Here is a 19,609-nt window from a genome sequence, read left to right as displayed (position 1 = left end):
TGAGTGTTGTAGGAAAGAGTCTAAGCATGTATATATACATATATATGTGTATATGTATATATATCCAGATCCAGAAAATGCCATGAAATAGGAAGAAAAACAAAGGAATTGAGAAAAAGTTGTTTATAAACTCAGAGATGTAATAGAGAATTGAAAATATTTTATAAATGTCTAAGACCTAGAGATATATATGCACATTTCAGCCATCTAAAACAATACCCCAAATTAGTGAACTCACCTTTAAGGCCAGTTTGTCCTGGGAAACTGATATGGCTTAATTTGTTCAAGTTCAAACTTTAAAAGTCATAAGGGGGGGGCGCCTGGGTGGCTCAGTGGGTTAAGCCGCTGCCTTCGGCTCAGGTCATGATCTCAGGGTCCTGGGATCGAGTCCCGCATCGGGCTCTCTGCTCAGCGGGGAGCCTGCTTCCCTCTCTCTCTCTGCCTGCCTCTGTGTCTACTTGTGATCTCTGTCTGTCAAATAAATAAATAAAATCTTTAAAAAAAATAAAAAATAAAATAAAAGCCAATTATATCACCTATTTTCAGTCTTCATGTGAATTATATCAACCAAAAAAAAAAAAAAAACCAACAATTGTATCTCTGCAGATGGGAGAATTTCTAATCCAAGGGTATCCATTGTTTGATTCAAGGGTACCATACAGCCAGTCTAAAGTTTCTACTACATGATTTTTTTGAAGGAGAAGGGAAAAAAAAGTATTAACTAATTTTCTAGAAGGCAGTACCAGTAGAGCCAGTTATTTTTAGAATTCCATTGATTCACAGATTTTGAAGAGCTGCAAAGGTATTTGGAAGAAATACAATTACAGTTTTAGACAAGATGCGTGGATTTTAATGCATATGAGTCATGCTTTTATTTCTGTGGTTGCCTTTGAAGTGCAAACCTTGGGATGTCTCTAAATTACAAACATCTGTCTTTTAATGTAGCCCAGTTTGAAGAGGAACTAATTGAACTAAAAATTGAACTATGTTATCCAAAAGACATGGGATCCCAGGAATTTGCAAGATATATGTATGAATCTTAGAAAAATCCTGAGATTTTTAACTCTGGCCAAATGTGGTTTAGTTTTTTTCATTTATCTAGTAAGCTCAAAGCTAAAAGTCAATATTAGTGATGTATATAAATCAAGATGGAAATATGTCCTAACACTATATCCCATAGTACCCGAGAATGATTGTTTTAACCTAACTTCTGCCTCTGTTTCAGTTCCATATTTGTTTTTGAAATAAAGTGATAAAGAAATTAACACCTTTATATATATTAATTTTGTTTCAGAATTAACAATGTGTAAACTGCCTGTCAAAAATTTGGGGACCTTGGGTGCAGTTAAGATGGCTAACCAAGGTAGGAGCTATACATGACATATCAGCATTATATAAGGTTATATTTCAAAGTACCAATCACATGCTGTTTATTGGTGGGTAGTGAAATCACTTTAGCAAATCATTATCAACGCTTTTTTTTTAATGAAACACAGTAGAAAATAGAGGGATAATGAAATTTTTGTTTTATGAAAATGTTCACTCACTTTTTATACATATGCATGCGTGCATGTACAGTGTCATAATATAAAATATAGTTCCTCTGTGGCTGCAACCTTAAAATCTCGAAAGTTCATAGTATTAGTCCGTGTTCTAGCCAGCAGCATCCTTTCAGCTGAGTGAAATAATGTACCACGATTCTGGTGTGCTGAAGTTTTCACATCATGAACTTGTGTTTCTCAAAGGTGGGATTAACTGTTAAGTAAGATCACACTTGGAAAATATCACTTAACATCAATGAGAGTGGCATCAAAGGAAGAAGCAATGAAAGCAAAATGGAGGTTATCAGCCACATGGGGGAAAAGAGAGCACATCACTGAAATAGCAGACATAATTCTCTCTGAGAACTTGTCAGAACAATGTGTAATGGTGCTGCTAAGTGTGGAACATCCTGAGTACAATAAACTTCATATACAGAAATTCCTGTGTTGGAGATAATGAAAAATAAAGCAATTAAACTGTTGTCTGATGTTACAGTTACTTTCTTTTATGACTAAGCATTCAGTTCCCAGCAGCTATGTACAGTTTTTGTAGTAATGCAAAATATTTAACACAACCAACTTTTTTTTTAACCCACTGGAAAGCATCTCTTTTTCCTTTATTTCTCCTGAAAAGTTTCATTTTGGTGTAAGCATTTTTTTTTTAAGATTTTATTTATTTATTTGACAGAGAGAGATCACAAGCAGGCAGAGAGACAGGAGGAAGCAGGCTCCCTGCTGAGCAGAGAGCCCGATGTGGGACTCGATCCCAGGACTCTGAGATCATGACCTGAGCCGAAGGCAGTGGCTTAACGCACTGAGCCACCCAGGCACCTGGTGTAAGCATTTTAAATTAAAAACTTTTTCAGGAACCTAGTCACTGTTTAAGTCAATAAAAGATTGTTCTTTAGTAGTGAACAGTACAGTAACCATGCACCTTCATTGAAAAAGTGAACTCAGTATTTTTGGATCACTCCATCATTGCTACTGAAAGAAATCCAGGTCACCTGGGTGGCTCAGTCAGTTCAGCCTCTGCCTTCGGCCCAGGTCATAATCTCAGGGTCCTGGAATAGAGTCCCACATCAGGCTCCCTGCTTAGTGGGGAATCTGCTTCTCCCTCTCCCCTTGGCTCTTCCCCTACTTATGTGCTCTCTCACGCTCTCTCTCTGCTTCTCAAATAAAATCTTAAAAACGAAATAAAGAGGGGCACCTGGGTGGCTCAGTGGGTTAGGCCTCTACCTTCAGGTTGGGTCATGGTCTCAGGGTCCTAGGATCGAGCCCCGCAGTGGGTTCTCTGCTTGGTGGGGAGCCTGCTTCCCCCCCCCTCTCTGCCTGCCTCTCTGCCTACTTGTGATTTCTCTCTCTGTCAAATAAATAAAATCTAAAAAGAAAAAGAAATCATATTTTGGCATCATCCTTATAATTATTATGAATAAAAAATGTATGCAGCGACACAGTTACGCATTTCTGGTCATGGGGCTTACTGGTGATAAAATGCAGATCCCTCTTATCTAGATAAGCAAACCGAGGCCCAGAAAAGTGATATGGCTGGCCCAAGGTCATGCTGCTCATCTATGTTTTAACCTTCTAAGTGGTCAGTGACAAAGTAATGTCATTTATAAGGTCATAACTAGTTTCATTCGTACAGTGCCCGGAACACAGTGAACTATCAGCAAATGTTTATGGAATGAATTAGCCAATATAGTATTAAATTTCAACACTGAATAGTCAAGCCATTTTCTTGAAGTTGTGGCCCATTTCTTTTAAGTTTTATCTTTTAAGTGATTTTTAAACTTTTCTTCAGTTCACTGAATTTTCTGAGCCCTTTTTGATAAATGTTACCAGTAGTTAGAGCCGATAAACCAATGTATCAGCTGTTCTAAATTAAAAATTAAGATTATCAATTTGCTTAGTTTTTGCTGCACCTGTCCTACTGGTTGTGCCATTTCTGTCTCTGCTCTTCCCCCCTTAGCCAGAAAGAACTTCCAGCTCACTAGAACAGATTGCTCTCCCTCCCACAAATAAGCACGGTCTTACACATTTGGCAGCATTGAAAAGGCCCCCTTCAAAAAGCCTGCCCAGAAGCTTCCTCCAGAACTCCTATGAGTCAGTGATGTGTTTATTACAACAGACCTTTCATCATTGTCTTCATTAAACCTGGTCCTTGTCTCATAGGAAGGAGTGGAGCGAACCACTCTTTCATAGACTTCTTCAATGGCTTTATTAAAGCTACTCATTTATATTAATCAGCATGCAGATTAGGGCTCATCTGGGTTGTTTGTGCCCAGGTGGTGGGTGAGTAGATTTACCCCTGATTTGGCCACTGCGCTCATCCCTGTGTTCTTCAGAGGTCTCATCTCCACTGAGGCTGCCAGCCTGAAAGCTCTGGCTGAGCACTGGGGACTGAGTCCACCTGGAACAAAGTTGTTTGCTTAAACCCAGTTTGTAAATGATAAAGTGCTTTACAAATGTTAGATGTTATTATTGGTCTCTGTGGGAGAGCGCTGCTCCTTCACCCATTCCTCTTCCTCACCTTGGTGGCGTAAGCAAATCTTTCCATCTTTAAATGCATCTCTCAGATGCTTCATTTGCGGGAAGAGGACCTAAAGAAAGAGTGAAGCTCGCCACTCTGGTTACTATTAGCAGGCCCTTTGGCTGTTTTTCTATAAGGCATTTTTCCCGACAGTATAGTTTTTGTGGCTTAAAAATAAAATCTTGGGGTGCCTGGGTGGCTCAGTGGGTTAAAGCTCTGCCTTCGGCTCAGGTCATGATTCCAGAGTCCTGGGATCGAGCCCCGCATCGGGCTCTCTGCTTAGCAGGGAGCCTGTTTCCTCCTCTCTCTCTCTCTCTCTGCCCACTTGTGATCTCTGTCAAATAAATAAAATCTTTTTTTAAAAAAATCTTGACTATCCCTTGAGATATCAAAGCTCTTTGGAAAGGACATATTTACGCTAAATCTGTCTTTTGTTCCTCCCAAGATGTATATGAGGATTAATTCTTCCCCAAGGGCGTTTTACCTTTGCTACTGCTTCATGCATTGCTGTTTCTTCCTGTAGGTGGGGGAAGGAGTGCAATAAATTTGTGTGTAATTAATGCCATCAGCACTGCAGATGTGTGCACGCACAGGACTGTTTCCTTTGCTAGCAGCTGTTAAGAGTAGTAAAGGCTGAGGGGCTGTGGGTTCATTTGCTTCCTAAATAGAGTGATGGATCAAATGTTGTCTTGTCATTCCACACTGTAGTAAAAACTGTCATTAAAGTAACCTCTCTGGCGCAAGTTTTTGAAAGAGGATTATAAATCTGTAATAGTCTCCACAGTTTCTATATACCGAACAGGTTAAGTACATAGCAACCTTTTTTAAGTGAGTTAAAATACAACCGTACTACCTTACTACGTAACCTCGGGTTATGCTGGCTTGAGCTTTCATTGAGCCACATTTGTCTAAATATACAGCTATATTTTACTTGTAATTTGGGATAGGTGATCCTTTGGTCCTCTCCAGTGGTCTGGTTTACTAGTTAACCACCTACGACTCGGTTGAGACTGTTCTGTCTGACAAATGCTAACTGACAGTACAGTACTCCTCGATCACGTTCATTGGGAGAGGCGCAGCTTGTCTGCACAGAAGGCTTACCACCACTTACTGATCTTATTTTTGCTAATCCAAGGACTATTGATTGATCGATATTTTCCAGAAATCGGTTTGTGGACCCAGCTCCGGAAGGCTATCCGAGACGAAAAGCAGAGCATGCTTCCCAACTCCCCACCCCAGCCCATGGAAATAGGGTTATTGTTTTACCTAATCATAAAAGCAGTACAATAAAAGGAGGCAGAAAATGTAGTACATTATAAATTTCAGCCATGACAAGTTTAGCAATTATAAACTTAAGCAGTTCTGAAAAGTCAAAAAGGAACATTTTTTAATTAAAAATCATCCAGGAGCTTACCACGAACATTATCATTCTTATTAATGGTTTTCTTGTCCTTTCAGACTTTTTTCTCAGTGTATATAAACACATAGATTGACCTCATTTTGTTTTAAAAATTCCTATTGTGCTTTTCCGTTTTATAACCAGCTTTTTTTTTTTTCCTTAAGAAGATATTACAGATATCTTTGTACAGCGGTGTGAGGATGTCTTTTGGTCATTGTTCTCTTACTGCCCCTACTTCTCCCATTTCCTGTTTTTTATGTTAAGAATTTTAGTACAGCTGAGGGCATAATCACTGCAACACCTTTTGCGAGGGTATATACATCGCTTTTGCTTTTCAGTTAAGAAAAATCTTTGAATTGCAGTTACCCTTGCCAACAGATAAAGAATGAATCAATTACATATTCCCCTGAGACTGATGAAGTTTGTCCTTTAAATTAACCATTTAAAAATTCATTCCATCAATTACAGCTCAATATGATAATAGTAATAATAAATGTATTCCATACAGGATGGTCCAAGAAGCCAGCTCATAACATGGACAGTCTGAAGTTACCACTTCTGGCTCACTGAAATCTAGGGTGTTACTCAGAAGATTGGGGGAGAGTATATAGAATTGCTGTATAGTGAGATTTCAACAAGACAAATGGTAGAGAAAAGCATTTTTGTATTGCACGTGCAGGTAAGCATTTCTGCCATTCTTACACCCTCCAGAAATGCAGAAATAAAGAGACTTATCTCCTGTTTGATTACTTTTTAGACAGCTAAAGTAAACTTCATAACATTAATGGTGACAGATCTCTTCTACGCGTCCTCCTCATTCACTCCTAGAGAGGAAGCGATGCATTCAACTAGAGCCATTAGTTTGACTCAACTTCGCACTTGAACCTGGTATCATTCTGAATCCAGCAGTGTGAATTCTTCCCAAGCATTAGAGCCATTCAAGACCCAGAATTCAGCAGTGTTGACCTTTCATTAACCCACAGAGGACATTTTTGTCAGCTGGTAGGGTGGACTACCAGTTATAATGGTTTAAAAAAGGGAATGGTTCAGAAAATGGAAATTGTTTCCATTATGCTTCTAGGTATTGAAACCAAGGGCGACTGGGTGCAAACACTTTGACAAAGAAAGCAATCAGAGTTCAGATACAGAGAAAGGTCCATGTGAAGAGAACAGCTAAAAATAATCTAAGCAAAGATGACTCATCAAAGTTTACAAAAAAGCAGTTTTCAAATTTACATGCCTAATTATAAATACTAAGATTTGCATTTCTAGAAGCTCAGAATCAGAATTGGAAGGGACCTTAAAGAGTTATATTTTGCAACTTCCCTCATTTTATAGTTGGGAAGACCCCAAACTCAGAGAAATTAATTGGTTTGCCCCAGATCTCACCATGGAATTAGTAGTAGGCCTTGCAGTAGAATCTCGATCCTCTGGCTCCTAATGCCTGCTCTGTTTCATTATAGTCCTCTAATTTGTTGGGCTCCCAAGAGTGGCCAGCATCGATGCTCTTTTAGTCTATCTTCTTTTTGTAGTAGAAAGTATTTGTGGGACGCCTGGGTGGCTCAGATGGTTAAGCGTCCGCCTTCAGCTCAGGTCATGATCTCTGGGTCCTAGGCTTGAGCCGCGAGTCAGTCTCCCAGCTCAATGGAGAGTCTGATTCTCCCTATCCTTTTACCTCTCCCCCCTGCTCATGCTCACTCTCTCTCTCTCTCTCTCTCTCCCTCTCTCTATCGCAGTGGAATAAATAAAATCCAAGAAAGGAAGGAAGGAAGGAAGGAAGGAAGGAAGGAAGGAAGGAAGGATGAATTTACATGTCCCCCCTGAGCCTAAGGAACAGAAGTCCTTGAATCTTATCTAGAGCACCAAGAAGTGGGGGGCTTGGCCTCTTAGACCCAGGAGATCTGGCAGTTAAGCTTCTGGGTTCTCTGGCTGCTGCCATCCTTCCTACCATTTGTGGTTGATGGAACAAATCACTCCACAAGAAGCTGAGGGAGAACATTAAGCAGGTGTTTTCTGGGGCACCTGGGTGGCTCAGTCAATAAGCCTCTGCCTTTGGCTCAGGTCATGATCCCAGGATCTTGGGATCAAGCCCTGCATTGGGCTCTCCGCTCAGCGGGGGAGCCTGCTTCTCCAGCTCCCTCTCCCTACCGCTCTGCCTACTTTGCTCTCTGTCAAATAAATAAATAAAAATCCTTAAAAAAAAAAAAATGCAGGTTCTTTCTTACTTTTAAGTGCATCAGGTACCAAAACAGGTGAATGCCTATGTTAGTTAGCCATATATTGAAAAACATTCAGATCATTAAGTGGTCTTATTAAAGGTGGTTTGTGGTCTTTCTAGAAATATTACAGTTTTAAAGGAGTATAATAAATACATCTCTAGTATAATTTTAAAAGTAAAATCAACATTTCAGGCAATGGAAAGAGATTTACATGTGCACTGAGTAAGTCACCCATGCCTGGGAAACATTCAACTCCCCTAGGCTATTCCTGCTTTTCATAATCACTTACCTTCCAACACTTGTTAACCCAAGGAACTCCAAAGCTTTTTCCTCAGTGCTCGATATTGGCTTTGGAGGTGTATTCTGCTCAAATAAGTAAGGCTTATTTGGAAGTATGGGTTGTTTATAAATGGTGAACTTGTAAGTGCAGGTTTGCCTATATTTGCTAATTACATTAAAGAGAAAAAGAGTGAGAGAATAAAATGTTCCTGTTGCTTCTGCCTGGTCTGGAATTTCAAGGAAGTAAAGGCGTAGTCTAGTTATCCAGAGTCATTGTTAAAAGTTCATGCCGTCATCTTGACACTGAGCATTGGACTTTCTCTTTACAAGTCGCTCTTCACTTTACCAGTGCTGGTCTCAGAGCTCAAACTATTTCAAAACCATAACATTTCTTAGTGAGTGATTGATCTGTATTACGTGTCCAGCCATCAGGGGGATCTTGGGATGTTGCTTGTATAAACTGTAATCCAATCTGATGCTGTGCATTTAGTTACAATCTTTTCATAGACCTATTGGCGATACTCTATCCTCCTGGATTTGGGAATAGGGCTTATCTGATACCTTCAGGGAGAAAAAAATCCATTCATTTTCTTTCTTCCCCACTTAAATAACTCAACACATCTGGTAACACTGTAGGATCATTGTCCTTCTAGTTCCTCTGCAGCTCATATTGCTACAATATTTCTTAAGTATTTGGTTACCTAAAGGGCAATGTGATTAAAAAAAAAAAGACTTTGTATAGGTCTTACAAATTAACCCATCTGCAGAGCTAGGAAAAAAAAATGCCTTTAATCAGCAGAATTTCCCTATCAGCAGCCTTGTCTCTGTTAAACAGTATGAATATAAATATAAATTTGGAGATAAATGTCCATGTGTTAAAATTTTTTTAAAAAGTCTTTCCACAAATTAATATAATTTGCCTCTAAGAAAATGTTTATTAAATCTAGGGTACCTGAGATTAAAGTATCTTGTTGTTTGGGTCTGTCTCCTTTGGGTTAATAATGTCTTCAATTACAAGAATGATAAAAGCTGAAACAAAATCCTTTAATTCAATCAGAACTGAGCTAAATTTTAGGAAGCAGAGAGTGGGAATCAGATACGGGAACTGCATAATATAGGAAGCTAAATATACAAGATATTAAGACTTCGTAAGAAGCGGTTGGGGCAGCTTTGAGGAAAATCTGTTTGAAATGGCTGCATTGAACATTCGAGTAAATACCACTATTTTATTCTCCTGAATTAAGATGGTTTATGCAAACAACTCTAAATTGCACAGAGTTCCAAAGAGACTGTTTTCTGCTTGTTTTACATTCTGGAACAAGTTCAAAGCTTTTGATTTTGCTTGATTTTTTTTTTTTTAATAGCCTGAGCCTTGGAAATAGTACAGGTTTGATGAATTTGATTTCACTATCGCAGTTCTGTAAAAATTTTCAGTGTTTATGGTACATTTGACTCAGGGGCCCTACACCAAATATATCCACAGTGCATTTTAAGGACAACAGAATGAACACATTTGAAAGGTTAACCATTCTTTTGCTTTTGCTTTTCTTTCTGTATTAAGTGTGAAAATTAGCACTGTAATGGCTCCCAGAATGAAGATACTGAAAAAGTATCCACCTGACAGAAATAAACATACAGAAAATAAATCGTGTTAAGATTTCATTGGGTATCTGAAATTTAAGCTTAGGTTCAAAATGGCTATTACTGGATTTTCTTGTATATTAGTTCAATGCTATGCTTGTAAGATTTTTTTTTCTTGAATTATGCCTGAAAAAAAAAATTGGATCACCCCTCTAATATCCAGGTGGGCAGTGCCATTTGCCAGGATTTTTGTATATAACCCCATTTTTTCCATCAGGCACAAATACTGTCTTGCTACTAAGGCTCCTGAGGTAGAAACGGAGGCAAAAATTGTATAATTGTTTCTTTTAATGTTTTTTATCGTCTTTTAGGTTGTGGAACTTATAGCAAGTGCTCTTATGGACTTGGTACAAGGGGTATACCATGAAAATTCTACTTCAGCAAAGGTAAGGATTTGGTATTCATTATAAAATGTTAAGCTAAAAACCCTCGTGGCAAAACTAGAATTGATGAGCGAAAATGTCATTCTTGTTTTGTGTTTAAATTGTACATGACATTTTTTTTAGATTAGTGTTTTGGCTACAAATTCATGGCCATACGCTTAGTACATAGCAGATTTAGCCAATTAAAACAACCTCTTATCCTCTGGCTGGATTCACAGTCTGTTCAATCTACAGCAGCCCAGTAGACTCCAGGATGCTGCTGGCTGGCAGGTAGCACCGTCACCAGGCAGGCTGGAGAAGCAGCTTGTGCTGAGGTGCCTGGGTCCAGCCTGTCCCCCAGAGGAAGGGGCCTTCCATGTCCCTGAAGAGTGGACATGCTCTGAAGAAGACGACTTTTGGGGGGGCAAGATCCAGAATTTACTGCGTTATTAAATTCTCAGTGATAAGAAGTAGGATAGTTGTGCAGTTGAATCATTTTGATTAATTATATAGATCTAGAATTAAGCTTTTTTAACTCATTTAACAGGACATCTTATGGGTTAGCTTTTATTTTTTTAAAATGCAGTTATTTCATTTCAGTAGGATATTGAATGTGAAGCAATTGCCTCATTGACCACCACCATCATTTACCATGGTATATACTGTTACACAGGATTCCTATCTTAGTGTTTCATTATTCTAACTTCTTTAGCGTCTGTATTAGCAAGATTTCTCTCACTGCAGATTAGAGAAAATATGCACGTATGCACATCTTAGGCTTTTTGACATTTCCATTTGAAAAAAGAAAGACAGATTTTACTGGAAATGAAACATAGAGCATGAGCAACTTGGCTAAGAAATGTAGAAGTATAACCCAGGGACTCCGGATGGTTCGGAGAATGGTAAGTAAAATATGAAGAATTATACCTCGAACGTCTGCTAACATTTGGTTCAAGGAACCATAGCTCCCAGTAGGCATATCTAGCTTCACCTAAGCAGCCTAGTGCTATGTGGGGGCCTGTCAGTATGTAGGACCACAGTGGGACCCCCTTTGCTGCATTTTTCTAAAACATAGCGTACGTCACTACCATTGCTGAGGGTACATAGCAGATTGTAAAAAGGAGGATTCTCGGTCTAGTTCCCTTATAGGAAGTTGCCTTATACGTAGTATAATGGAGATGATGATAGCTGAGCACGTAACACCGTGGTAAGTCATTCATCTGTGTTTCTTATTTAATCTTCACAGAAAGCCAGCTAGTGGACACTACTGCTTCCCCATTTTACATATGTGAAAACTGAGGTTTAGAGAAGCTTAAATTCTTGGCTCACAGTCGGACCACTTGTTAGCTGAGATTTGAACTCCAGAGCTCAGGCTCTTCACCTCTCATTTTTTGCCTCTTTACCTTAATGAAACCCCATTTGTTAGTGTCCCTTTGCCATACCTGAGATCTCACCATGTGTGATGACTATAGTGACCTCTTCTGGTGGTTGAGGCATTGGTCTCCCCTGGGATGGTTCCAAGATGTTGAACTTAGTTCCATGGAAGAGAGTAATAGTTTACAGTTAAGTATCTTAATTTTTTTTTAAGATTTTATTTATTTATTTGACAGACAGAGATCACAAGTAGGCAGAGAGGCAGGCAAAGAGGGAGGAAGCAGGCTCCCCGCTGAGCAGAGAGCCCGATGTGGGGCTCAATCCCAGGACCCTGGGATCATGACCTGAGCCAAAGGCAGAGGCTTTAACCCACTGAGCCACCCAAGCGCCCCAAGTATCTTAATTTTTAAGCAAAAGTGTTGTTACTGGTTTTAGGGTTCTTGATTTATTATTTATTCGCTCTTACTCTTTGTCCACTATAATTAGCCTAATTGTCCACTATAATTAGCCTATTTTGTTAATAATTTTGTTAACATTCGTTAAGTACTTCTTATATGTCAGGCAGATCTCATGATAAACAATGATAAATGCTTAGATAGTACTTTATGGTGTGCTTATGCTCTCTTCCTGTCCATTCACCCATGGAAAGGATAACATGTATCGATGTGCCCATTTTACAGAGGAAAAACCTGAAATTCAGGGCTGATGGATGGCAGGAAAGCAGTGTGTCTGGAAACTATTTGTTGATGCACGTTTCACAGTGACATGATCTGAACCCAAGTTTTTTGACTCCAAGTCCCACATAATCTGTTTCTTCCTGGGAAAGAGAAAAGAGGAAGCAACAAAAGTCTTTGAAGGACTGTTGATCATATGCTCACGGCCACTTAGCAAGCACTAATTGCTGACTTTGATTAGCTAGTTTTCCTCAAAAGAATCTGTAGTGATGCTTTGTTCATCTGTCTTCTTTCCCTGTCATCTCCTCAAACACAGTCCTTTCAAACTAGAGACCTTCTTTAAGCAATTACATTTCTGAATATAGCCAAACTGTTTAAGGAGCCTTTTTGGTTGTGTGTGTGTGTGTGTGTGTGTGCGCGTGTGTGTGTCTTTAATATAACGGAAGCAGAATGCATAGTTGAACCAAAGCTGTGGGAGAGCTTCTCGATGCCTCTATTTGTGCCCCAGGTCCAATTTAGGTTAACCACATTTCCCTTCCTAACCAGAAAAATTCTGGCTTTTATCCCCCTCCTCTTAAGTGTGCTGGCCATTGCAATGGCTGTTCGGAATTTGGGTTTTCGGACTTGGCCCAGGAATCACTTCAGAAGCAGAGAGAGCACTGCCCCACATGAAGTGCCTTCAAGGTTTTCATGTTCTGGCGCGATTGGGAAGCAGCCACAAGTGGAGGTCATGTGGGAAGTGAGTGGCACAACCTCCGTAGCCGTGGGCCAATTCAGTACACAAAAGAATTGCTTTGTGATTGAAAATCGGCTGCAAATCATTTCATCTCCCTAGGGAGAAGAGTATACAATAGCAGTCTGTTTTCTATATGGCTACTTAATGCAGTGATGGAGAACCTTGGTAGTACAAAAATAGCTTTCTGTGTAGTCGTATCTCTGTGACCAGAGTAGATGCATTCAAAGCAAATGGAGGGGAATTACAGCAGAACGTTCAAAACCACCTTCTCCAGAAGGACTTTGCAATTTCTTAATCCTCCTTCAAACTATGGGAATTGAAGGTGACTGGTGTCAGTAATACTTAACAGATCATAGGTAAATTGTGATCATGTAAACATTTGAAGTAATTCTAGAAATTCATCCTTTGTTCTAGCCATTGAAAAATAACATTTTTATTTTTCTGTTTGCTAGTGTGTGAGCCATTTTTTCCTTATAATGAAAACGAACCATGTGCTTTCTTCGGTGTTTATAATTTTCCTCTCTTTCTACCTGTTTTTGTTGTTGTTAGCTAATTGAAAAAAAGCAGATTAAATAGAAAAATTGCATTTTAAAAGCAATGGTTGTTTACCATCCCAGGAGTTCCTCAGTCAAGTTCTGCCTTGTACATTGTATTCATGTTACTCACTGTACACACTAAATATTTTACATTTTAGCAAAATTGGTATTGAATCCACAGACCTTGGTATCTAAACTCTTTTTAACATAATTATCTTATACCTTGTTTCTAATTAGAAGAGTAACTGCATGTTTGTTAAATAAAAATTGGAAGCACAGAGAAAGGTCAAGGGGAAAATAAAATTTATTTTACATAAACCATTCCCCAGAAATGAATCATGATTACACTTAAGTGTATTTCCTTCTAGATTTCATTCTGTATTTCTCTCATTTTAGAGTTATTCTGAAAAGCTTTTGTCCTGATTTATTTCTCAGGATTGGTTATTAATAGTCTTCGAAATTTGGGTGCCTGGGTGGCTCAGTAGGTTAAGTGTCTGCCTTCAGCTCAGGTCATGATCCCAGGGTCCGGGAATTGGGTCCCACATTGGCCTGCTCCTCCCTCTCCCTCTGCCTGCCACTCCCTCTGCTTGTGTTGTCTCTCTGAAAGTCTTTAAAAACTAAAAATAAACTAAAAGTCTTTAAACTTAATTTTTTTTTTTTTAAAGATTTTGTTTATTTGGCAGAGAGAGGCACAGCGAGAGAGGGAACACAAGCAGGGGTAGTGGGAGAGGGAGAAGCAGGCTTCCAGCCGAGCAGGGAGCCCAATGTGGGGCTCGATTCCAGGACCCTGGGACCATGACCCAAGCTGAAGGCGGACGCTTAATGACTGTGCCACCCAGGTGCCCCTAAATTTTTTTTTAAGATTTTATTTATTTATTTGACAGAGAAAGAGAGATCACAAGCCGGCAGAGAGGCAGACAGCAAGAGAAGGAAGCAGGCTCCCTGCTGAACAGAGAGCCCGACATGGGGCTCAATCCCAGGACCCTGAGGTCATGACCTGAGCCAAAGTCAGAGGCTAAACCCACTGAGCCACTCAGGCACCTCTTAAACTTAATATTAATGGCTATTTAATATTTCTCCTTACTACTATACTGTAATTTAGTGAACAGTTCCACTATTTTTAGATACTTCCCCCATTTTCTTTTTTTTTTATGAATTTAAACAATACTGTGATGACCTTAGTGTATATTACTCTGCTCTATTTCACTGTTTGCTAAAAAAAAAAAAAAAAAAAACTTGAAAGTGAGATTTTTTTTTTTTTAATCAAAAGTAAGAATATTTTCAACATACTCCTATGCAGAAAAAGTTTGCTGTCCTTAGAAAAGCCTGCTTATAAGGGGTGCCTGGGTGGCTCAGTCAGTTAAGCATCTGACTTGATTTCAGCTCAGGTCATGTGATGGAATCCCCCATCTGCCTTGTGCTCAGTGGGGGAGCCTGCTTCAGATTCTCTTCCTCTCTCTCCCTTTGCCCCCCCAAAATAAAAAAAAGGAAGACCTTCTTATAAGGTTGGCACTTGGCTGGCATCTGGGTACTTGGATTTTAGGAGGGTCTCTACCATTATCTAACTGTAAGTGAGGCTCACTGTACCCAAACTGTTTCTGCAAACAATGTGGTTTGTTTTGTTTCGTTTTAAATTTTCATTCATTCATCTATTTATTTATTTAAGATTTTCTTTATTTATTTGACACAGAGAGAGAGAGCAAGAGGGAACACAAGCAGGGTGAATGGGAGAGGGTGAAGCGGGCTTACCTCTGGGCAGGGAAGCCGATGCAGGGCTCAATCCCGGGGCTCCGGGATCATGACCTGAGCCAAAGGGAGACGCTTAACCACTGAGCCACCCAGGCACCCCCCTTGTGGTTTAATTTGAATACATGCTTTCCTTCTGGGAGTCTGGAATTTTGGTATATGCTAGACAGGGGTTGACCAACCCCTGCAGAAAAACCAAGCACTCAGTCTCCAATGAATTTCCCCAGTAGACAGCATTCTGTGTATGTTAACACATGCGCTAATTCTTGGAGGAATCACTCACATTCTGTGTGACTCCACTGACAGAGGATTCTTGGAAACTTGCACCCAGCTTCCTGTGGACTTCACCTCGTGCACATTTTTCCCTTTCCTGGTTTTGCTTTGTATCCTTTTGCAGTAATCAACCATGAGTTTGACTGTACGTTGAGTCCTATGAGTCCTCCTAAACTGTGAGGTGTCAAACCTTGGGGTGGTCTTAGAGCCCACTACACACTCTTTTTCTGATTCCTTATTTATATTCCACCCACTCCTATTCCTTCTTTGAGAATCAAATCAACTCATGTTGGTGTTGAAAGGGGGAACAGCACACCTGTTTCCTGTCTTTAGAGATTCTGCTCATGTTGGTTTGGCTCTAGTCTCAGGAAATTGAGAGGGTTTTAAAGAGGATCCAGGTCTCTTGAACTGGTTTTAACCGAGTCACTAAAATTACAAAGATCATTCTATTTTTTCCCAAACATATATTTTCAGTAGATTATTCTCTTAAGAGAAGGAGGAAAGGGGCACCTAGGTGGCATGGTCGGTTGAGTGGCCAACTCTTGGTTTCAGTTCAGGTCATGATCTCAAGGTTGTGAGACTGAGCCCCTTCATCGGGCTCCACAGTCAGCATGGAGTCTGCTTGGGATTCTCTCTCTCCCTCTCCCTGTGCCCCTCCTGCTTGTGTTCTATCTCTTTAAAAAAACAAATTTCTAAAAGAGAGAGAGAGAGAGAAGTAGGAAAGAAAACTTCTCTCCATATATTTTTTATGCTTATCTTTCTTTAATCCCTTAGCAGCTTTTAAGTAAAATATAAAAATAAGATAATTCAGTCCACCAAGAAGGTATAGAATAGCTCCTACCTGCAAAGCTCAATGCCATCTTCTAAAATACAGTAAAAAGATGAGTTTTGACCATTGAAAAACATAACAGGAGGAAGATGTGAACAAAAAGTCACTTCTGGTTGGGGAAACCAGAAAAGACATCAAGGAGAATGTGATACATGAGGTGGACATTTAAGGATGGGAAGGATATCTGTTGATGGGGAAGGATGGCATTCCAGGCAGAGGAAACCACATGATCAAAAGTTGAGAGGCATATTTAAGATCAGCGTTTCATCCATATTAGAATAAAGGAGTCATAAGGATACTGGAAAGGTAGCTTTTGCCACATCCTTGAAGACTTGCAATACCAGATTTAGAGCTAAATCCAGATTTAGTACTTGAGATAAGAGAGGGATTAAAGATTTTTAAACAAAAGAATTACATAATCAAATTAACCTTTGGGAAAGCTAACTCATCAGTGGTCTTTATGATGATTTGCAGGAGATTAGAGGTATATGAAGAGAGATGGAAAACTAAAATAATAAGAGCTAGGGGTATTCTTCCTCCACTGTAACAGAGTTGGCCCCCTTTTATATTCATATTTCTACACCAATATCGTAATTTTCAGAAACGAGCCTCCCACCCAATCCAAAATAGCTACCCTACTTAATGCCTTTACCTTATTAATCACAGTTCTAACCATTTGATATCTTCCTTATGGTTTCTCCAACAAGCATATAAGCTCTATAGGAGGTGGGTTTTTGTTTACCATTGTATCCCCAATACCAAAACAGTACCGAACACATTAGTAGTAACCCAAAAAATAGTTGTTAAATTAGTGATACAGATTTATTGATGTACAATAAACTAAAAACAAAGTGCACAGTCTGATATATTTTGATACATGTGTGCACCAGTGAAAATATCATCACAATCAAGATAATAAACATACCCATTACTCCAAACAGTCTTGCTTATGGCTTGGTACAAAAGCAATAATCCCCAAAACTCATTGACTATTTTTTTAGCTGTAATGCAAATCCACTGAAGCATAGCTTCCATCTGAGCCCACATTGTTGCCCCTTCAGGACTTGGGACCAAGAGTAACCAACACAAATATGCTGATGCACCTGTTTCTTGTTGTACCATAAATAATAGTCTGTTGTCTTTGATCCAGAAGTCTTGTGTCTCTCTGAGTGCTGCTTTAGTAACATCCCACAAATTTTCATTATGTTGTTTTTAAATTTTCATTCAGTTCAAACTATTTACTAATTTCTCTTTTGACTTCTTTTTTACTCTTATATTATTTAAAACCTTGTTATTTAGTTTCTGAAGTGTTTGGAGATTTTTCCAGATGTCTTTCTATTATCGATTTATAATACCATTGTGGTTAGGGAACATATTTTATATGGTTTAAATTTTTTTTTAAGTTTTTTTTTTTAAAGATTTTATTTATTTATTTGACAGGGATCACAAGTAGGCAGAGAGGCAGGCAGAGAGAGAGAAGAAGAGAAGCAGGCCTCCTGCTGAGCAGAGAGTCCAATTTGGGGCTCGATCCCAGGACCCTGGAATCATGACCTGAGCAGAAGGCAGAGGCTTTAACCCACTGAGCCACCCAGGCACCCCTGGTTTAAATTGTTTTAAATGTATTGAGAGTTGTTTTATGACCCAGATATGATCTATCTTGGCAAATGTTCACTTAAAAAGAATATGTATTCTGATGTTGTTTATGGAGTGCTATGTAAATATCAATTAAGTCAGATTGGTTGATAGTGTCATTAAAGTCTTCTATGTCTGAAATGGTTTTCATTCAGCTCATTTTGTCAGTTACTAAGAGAAGGATGTTAAAGTCTCTGATTATAATTGTGGATTTGTTTTATTTCTCCCCATAGTTCTATCAGTTTTTCCATCATGTATTTCAAAGCCCTGCTTTAGGCTCATTAACCTTTAGGATCCTTATGTTGTTTTGATTATTTGATCCTTTTATCGTTATCTTTTTTTATGAGCTTTTTTTTAGCCCTAGTTATATTCTTTGCTGATTTTTCTTCTCTTTTGTTTTTTTTTTCCTAATCTCTACCTTATCTGATACTAATATAACCACTCCAGCTTTCTTTTGATTAAAATTATGATATGGTATATCTTTTCCATCCTTGTACTGTTTTTATATTTAAAGTGGGCTTCTTATATGCAGCATTTATTTGGATCTTGCTCTTTAATTTAATCTGACAATCTCTACCTTTTAATTTGTGTGTTTAGGTGATTTACATTTGATGTATTTATTTATATGGTTGAGTTTAAGTCTGCTATCTTATTATTTGTTTGCCATTTATCTCATTTGTTCTTTCTTCCCTTTTCCTCTTTTTCTGCCTTCTCTTACATTATTTTTTACAATGCCATTTTGCCTCCTTCTTGTTAACTACAACTCTTTGCTGCATTTTTAGTGGCTATTCTTGAGTTTAAAATATATATCTTTAACTTATCACAGTCATGTTTCAAGTGATAGTATACCATTACTTACAGGGTAAAAAGCTTATAAAAGGTTATTTCTACTTCTTCCCTGTCAGGCTTTGTGTTATTCTCATGTATTTAACTTCTACATACATTATAAATCTCACAATACAATGTTACTATATTTGCTTTAAACATTCAATTATATTTTAAAGGGACTTAAGTTTTTTTAAGTCATTTATATTTATCCCCATAGTTAATATCTTCAGTGCTTTTCATTTCTTTCTGTCAGTCATCCAGATTCCCATGTAGTATTATTTTCCTCCTTCTCAAAAGATTTCTTTTGACATTGCTTATAGTATAGGTCTCCTGGTGATTAATTCTTCCAGCTTTTGTGTCTGAAAAAAAATCTTCATTTTGACTTTGTTTTTAAGATATGTTCACTGGATATAAAATTCAAGATTGACGATTTTTTTTCTTTCAGTGTTTTAAAGATATTTCTTCATTGTCTTCTCACCTTGGTTCCAACAAGAAAATTGCTGCTGTCCTTATTTGCGTTCCTCTGTACATAACGTGTCTAAATTTTCTCACACTGTTTCTGATTTTCTCTTAGCCACGTTTGGAGCATTTGAATTATGATGTGCCTTGGTGTCCTGTTTTTCGTGTTTTTTGTGCTTGGGGTTCAGTAGGCCTCTTAGATCTGTGAGTTTATTGTTTTTGTCAAATTTGGGTCATTATTTCTTTAAATATTTTTTCTGTCCTCCTCTCTCCTTCGCACGGAGACTCAAATTACTTGTGTAATAGGTTGTTTAGTGTTGTTCCAGAGCCCACTGATGCTGTATTTTTTTTTTTTTCAGTGTTTTTCTCTTTGCATTTCATTTTGGATAATTTCTGTTGGTGTGTATTCAAGTTCACCAATATATATCTTCTATGTTCCTATTTAATATGTGCAATGTCTCTTCTAGCTCCTAGACCATATGGATCACAGTTATGAAAACTGTTTAATATCCCTGTCTACTGATTCTATCATCTGTGTCATTTCTGAGTTG

The 19,609-nt window shown here is 38.6% G+C and overlaps 1 protein-coding gene across 2 annotated transcripts in view; it reads left to right on the top strand.

Annotated features, from left to right (window-relative positions):
* Nucleotides 1–19,609, top strand: part of PDSS2 (decaprenyl diphosphate synthase subunit 2) — a 256,809-nt gene that overhangs the window by 168,732 nt on the left and 68,468 nt on the right. For both annotated transcript variants that reach the window (XM_047733752.1, XM_047733753.1), the window contains exon 4: nucleotides 9,921–9,995. In XM_047733752.1, the coding sequence (XP_047589708.1) occupies nucleotides 9,921–9,995 (75 nt within the window). The remainder of the gene's footprint in view (nucleotides 1–9,920; nucleotides 9,996–19,609) is intronic.

This window comes from Lutra lutra, chromosome 6 (assembly GCF_902655055.1).
Source record: "Lutra lutra chromosome 6, mLutLut1.2, whole genome shotgun sequence".
NCBI classification, from domain to species: Eukaryota; Metazoa; Chordata; class Mammalia; order Carnivora; family Mustelidae; genus Lutra; species Lutra lutra.
This window is presented reverse-complemented; position numbering and strand designations above follow the sequence as displayed.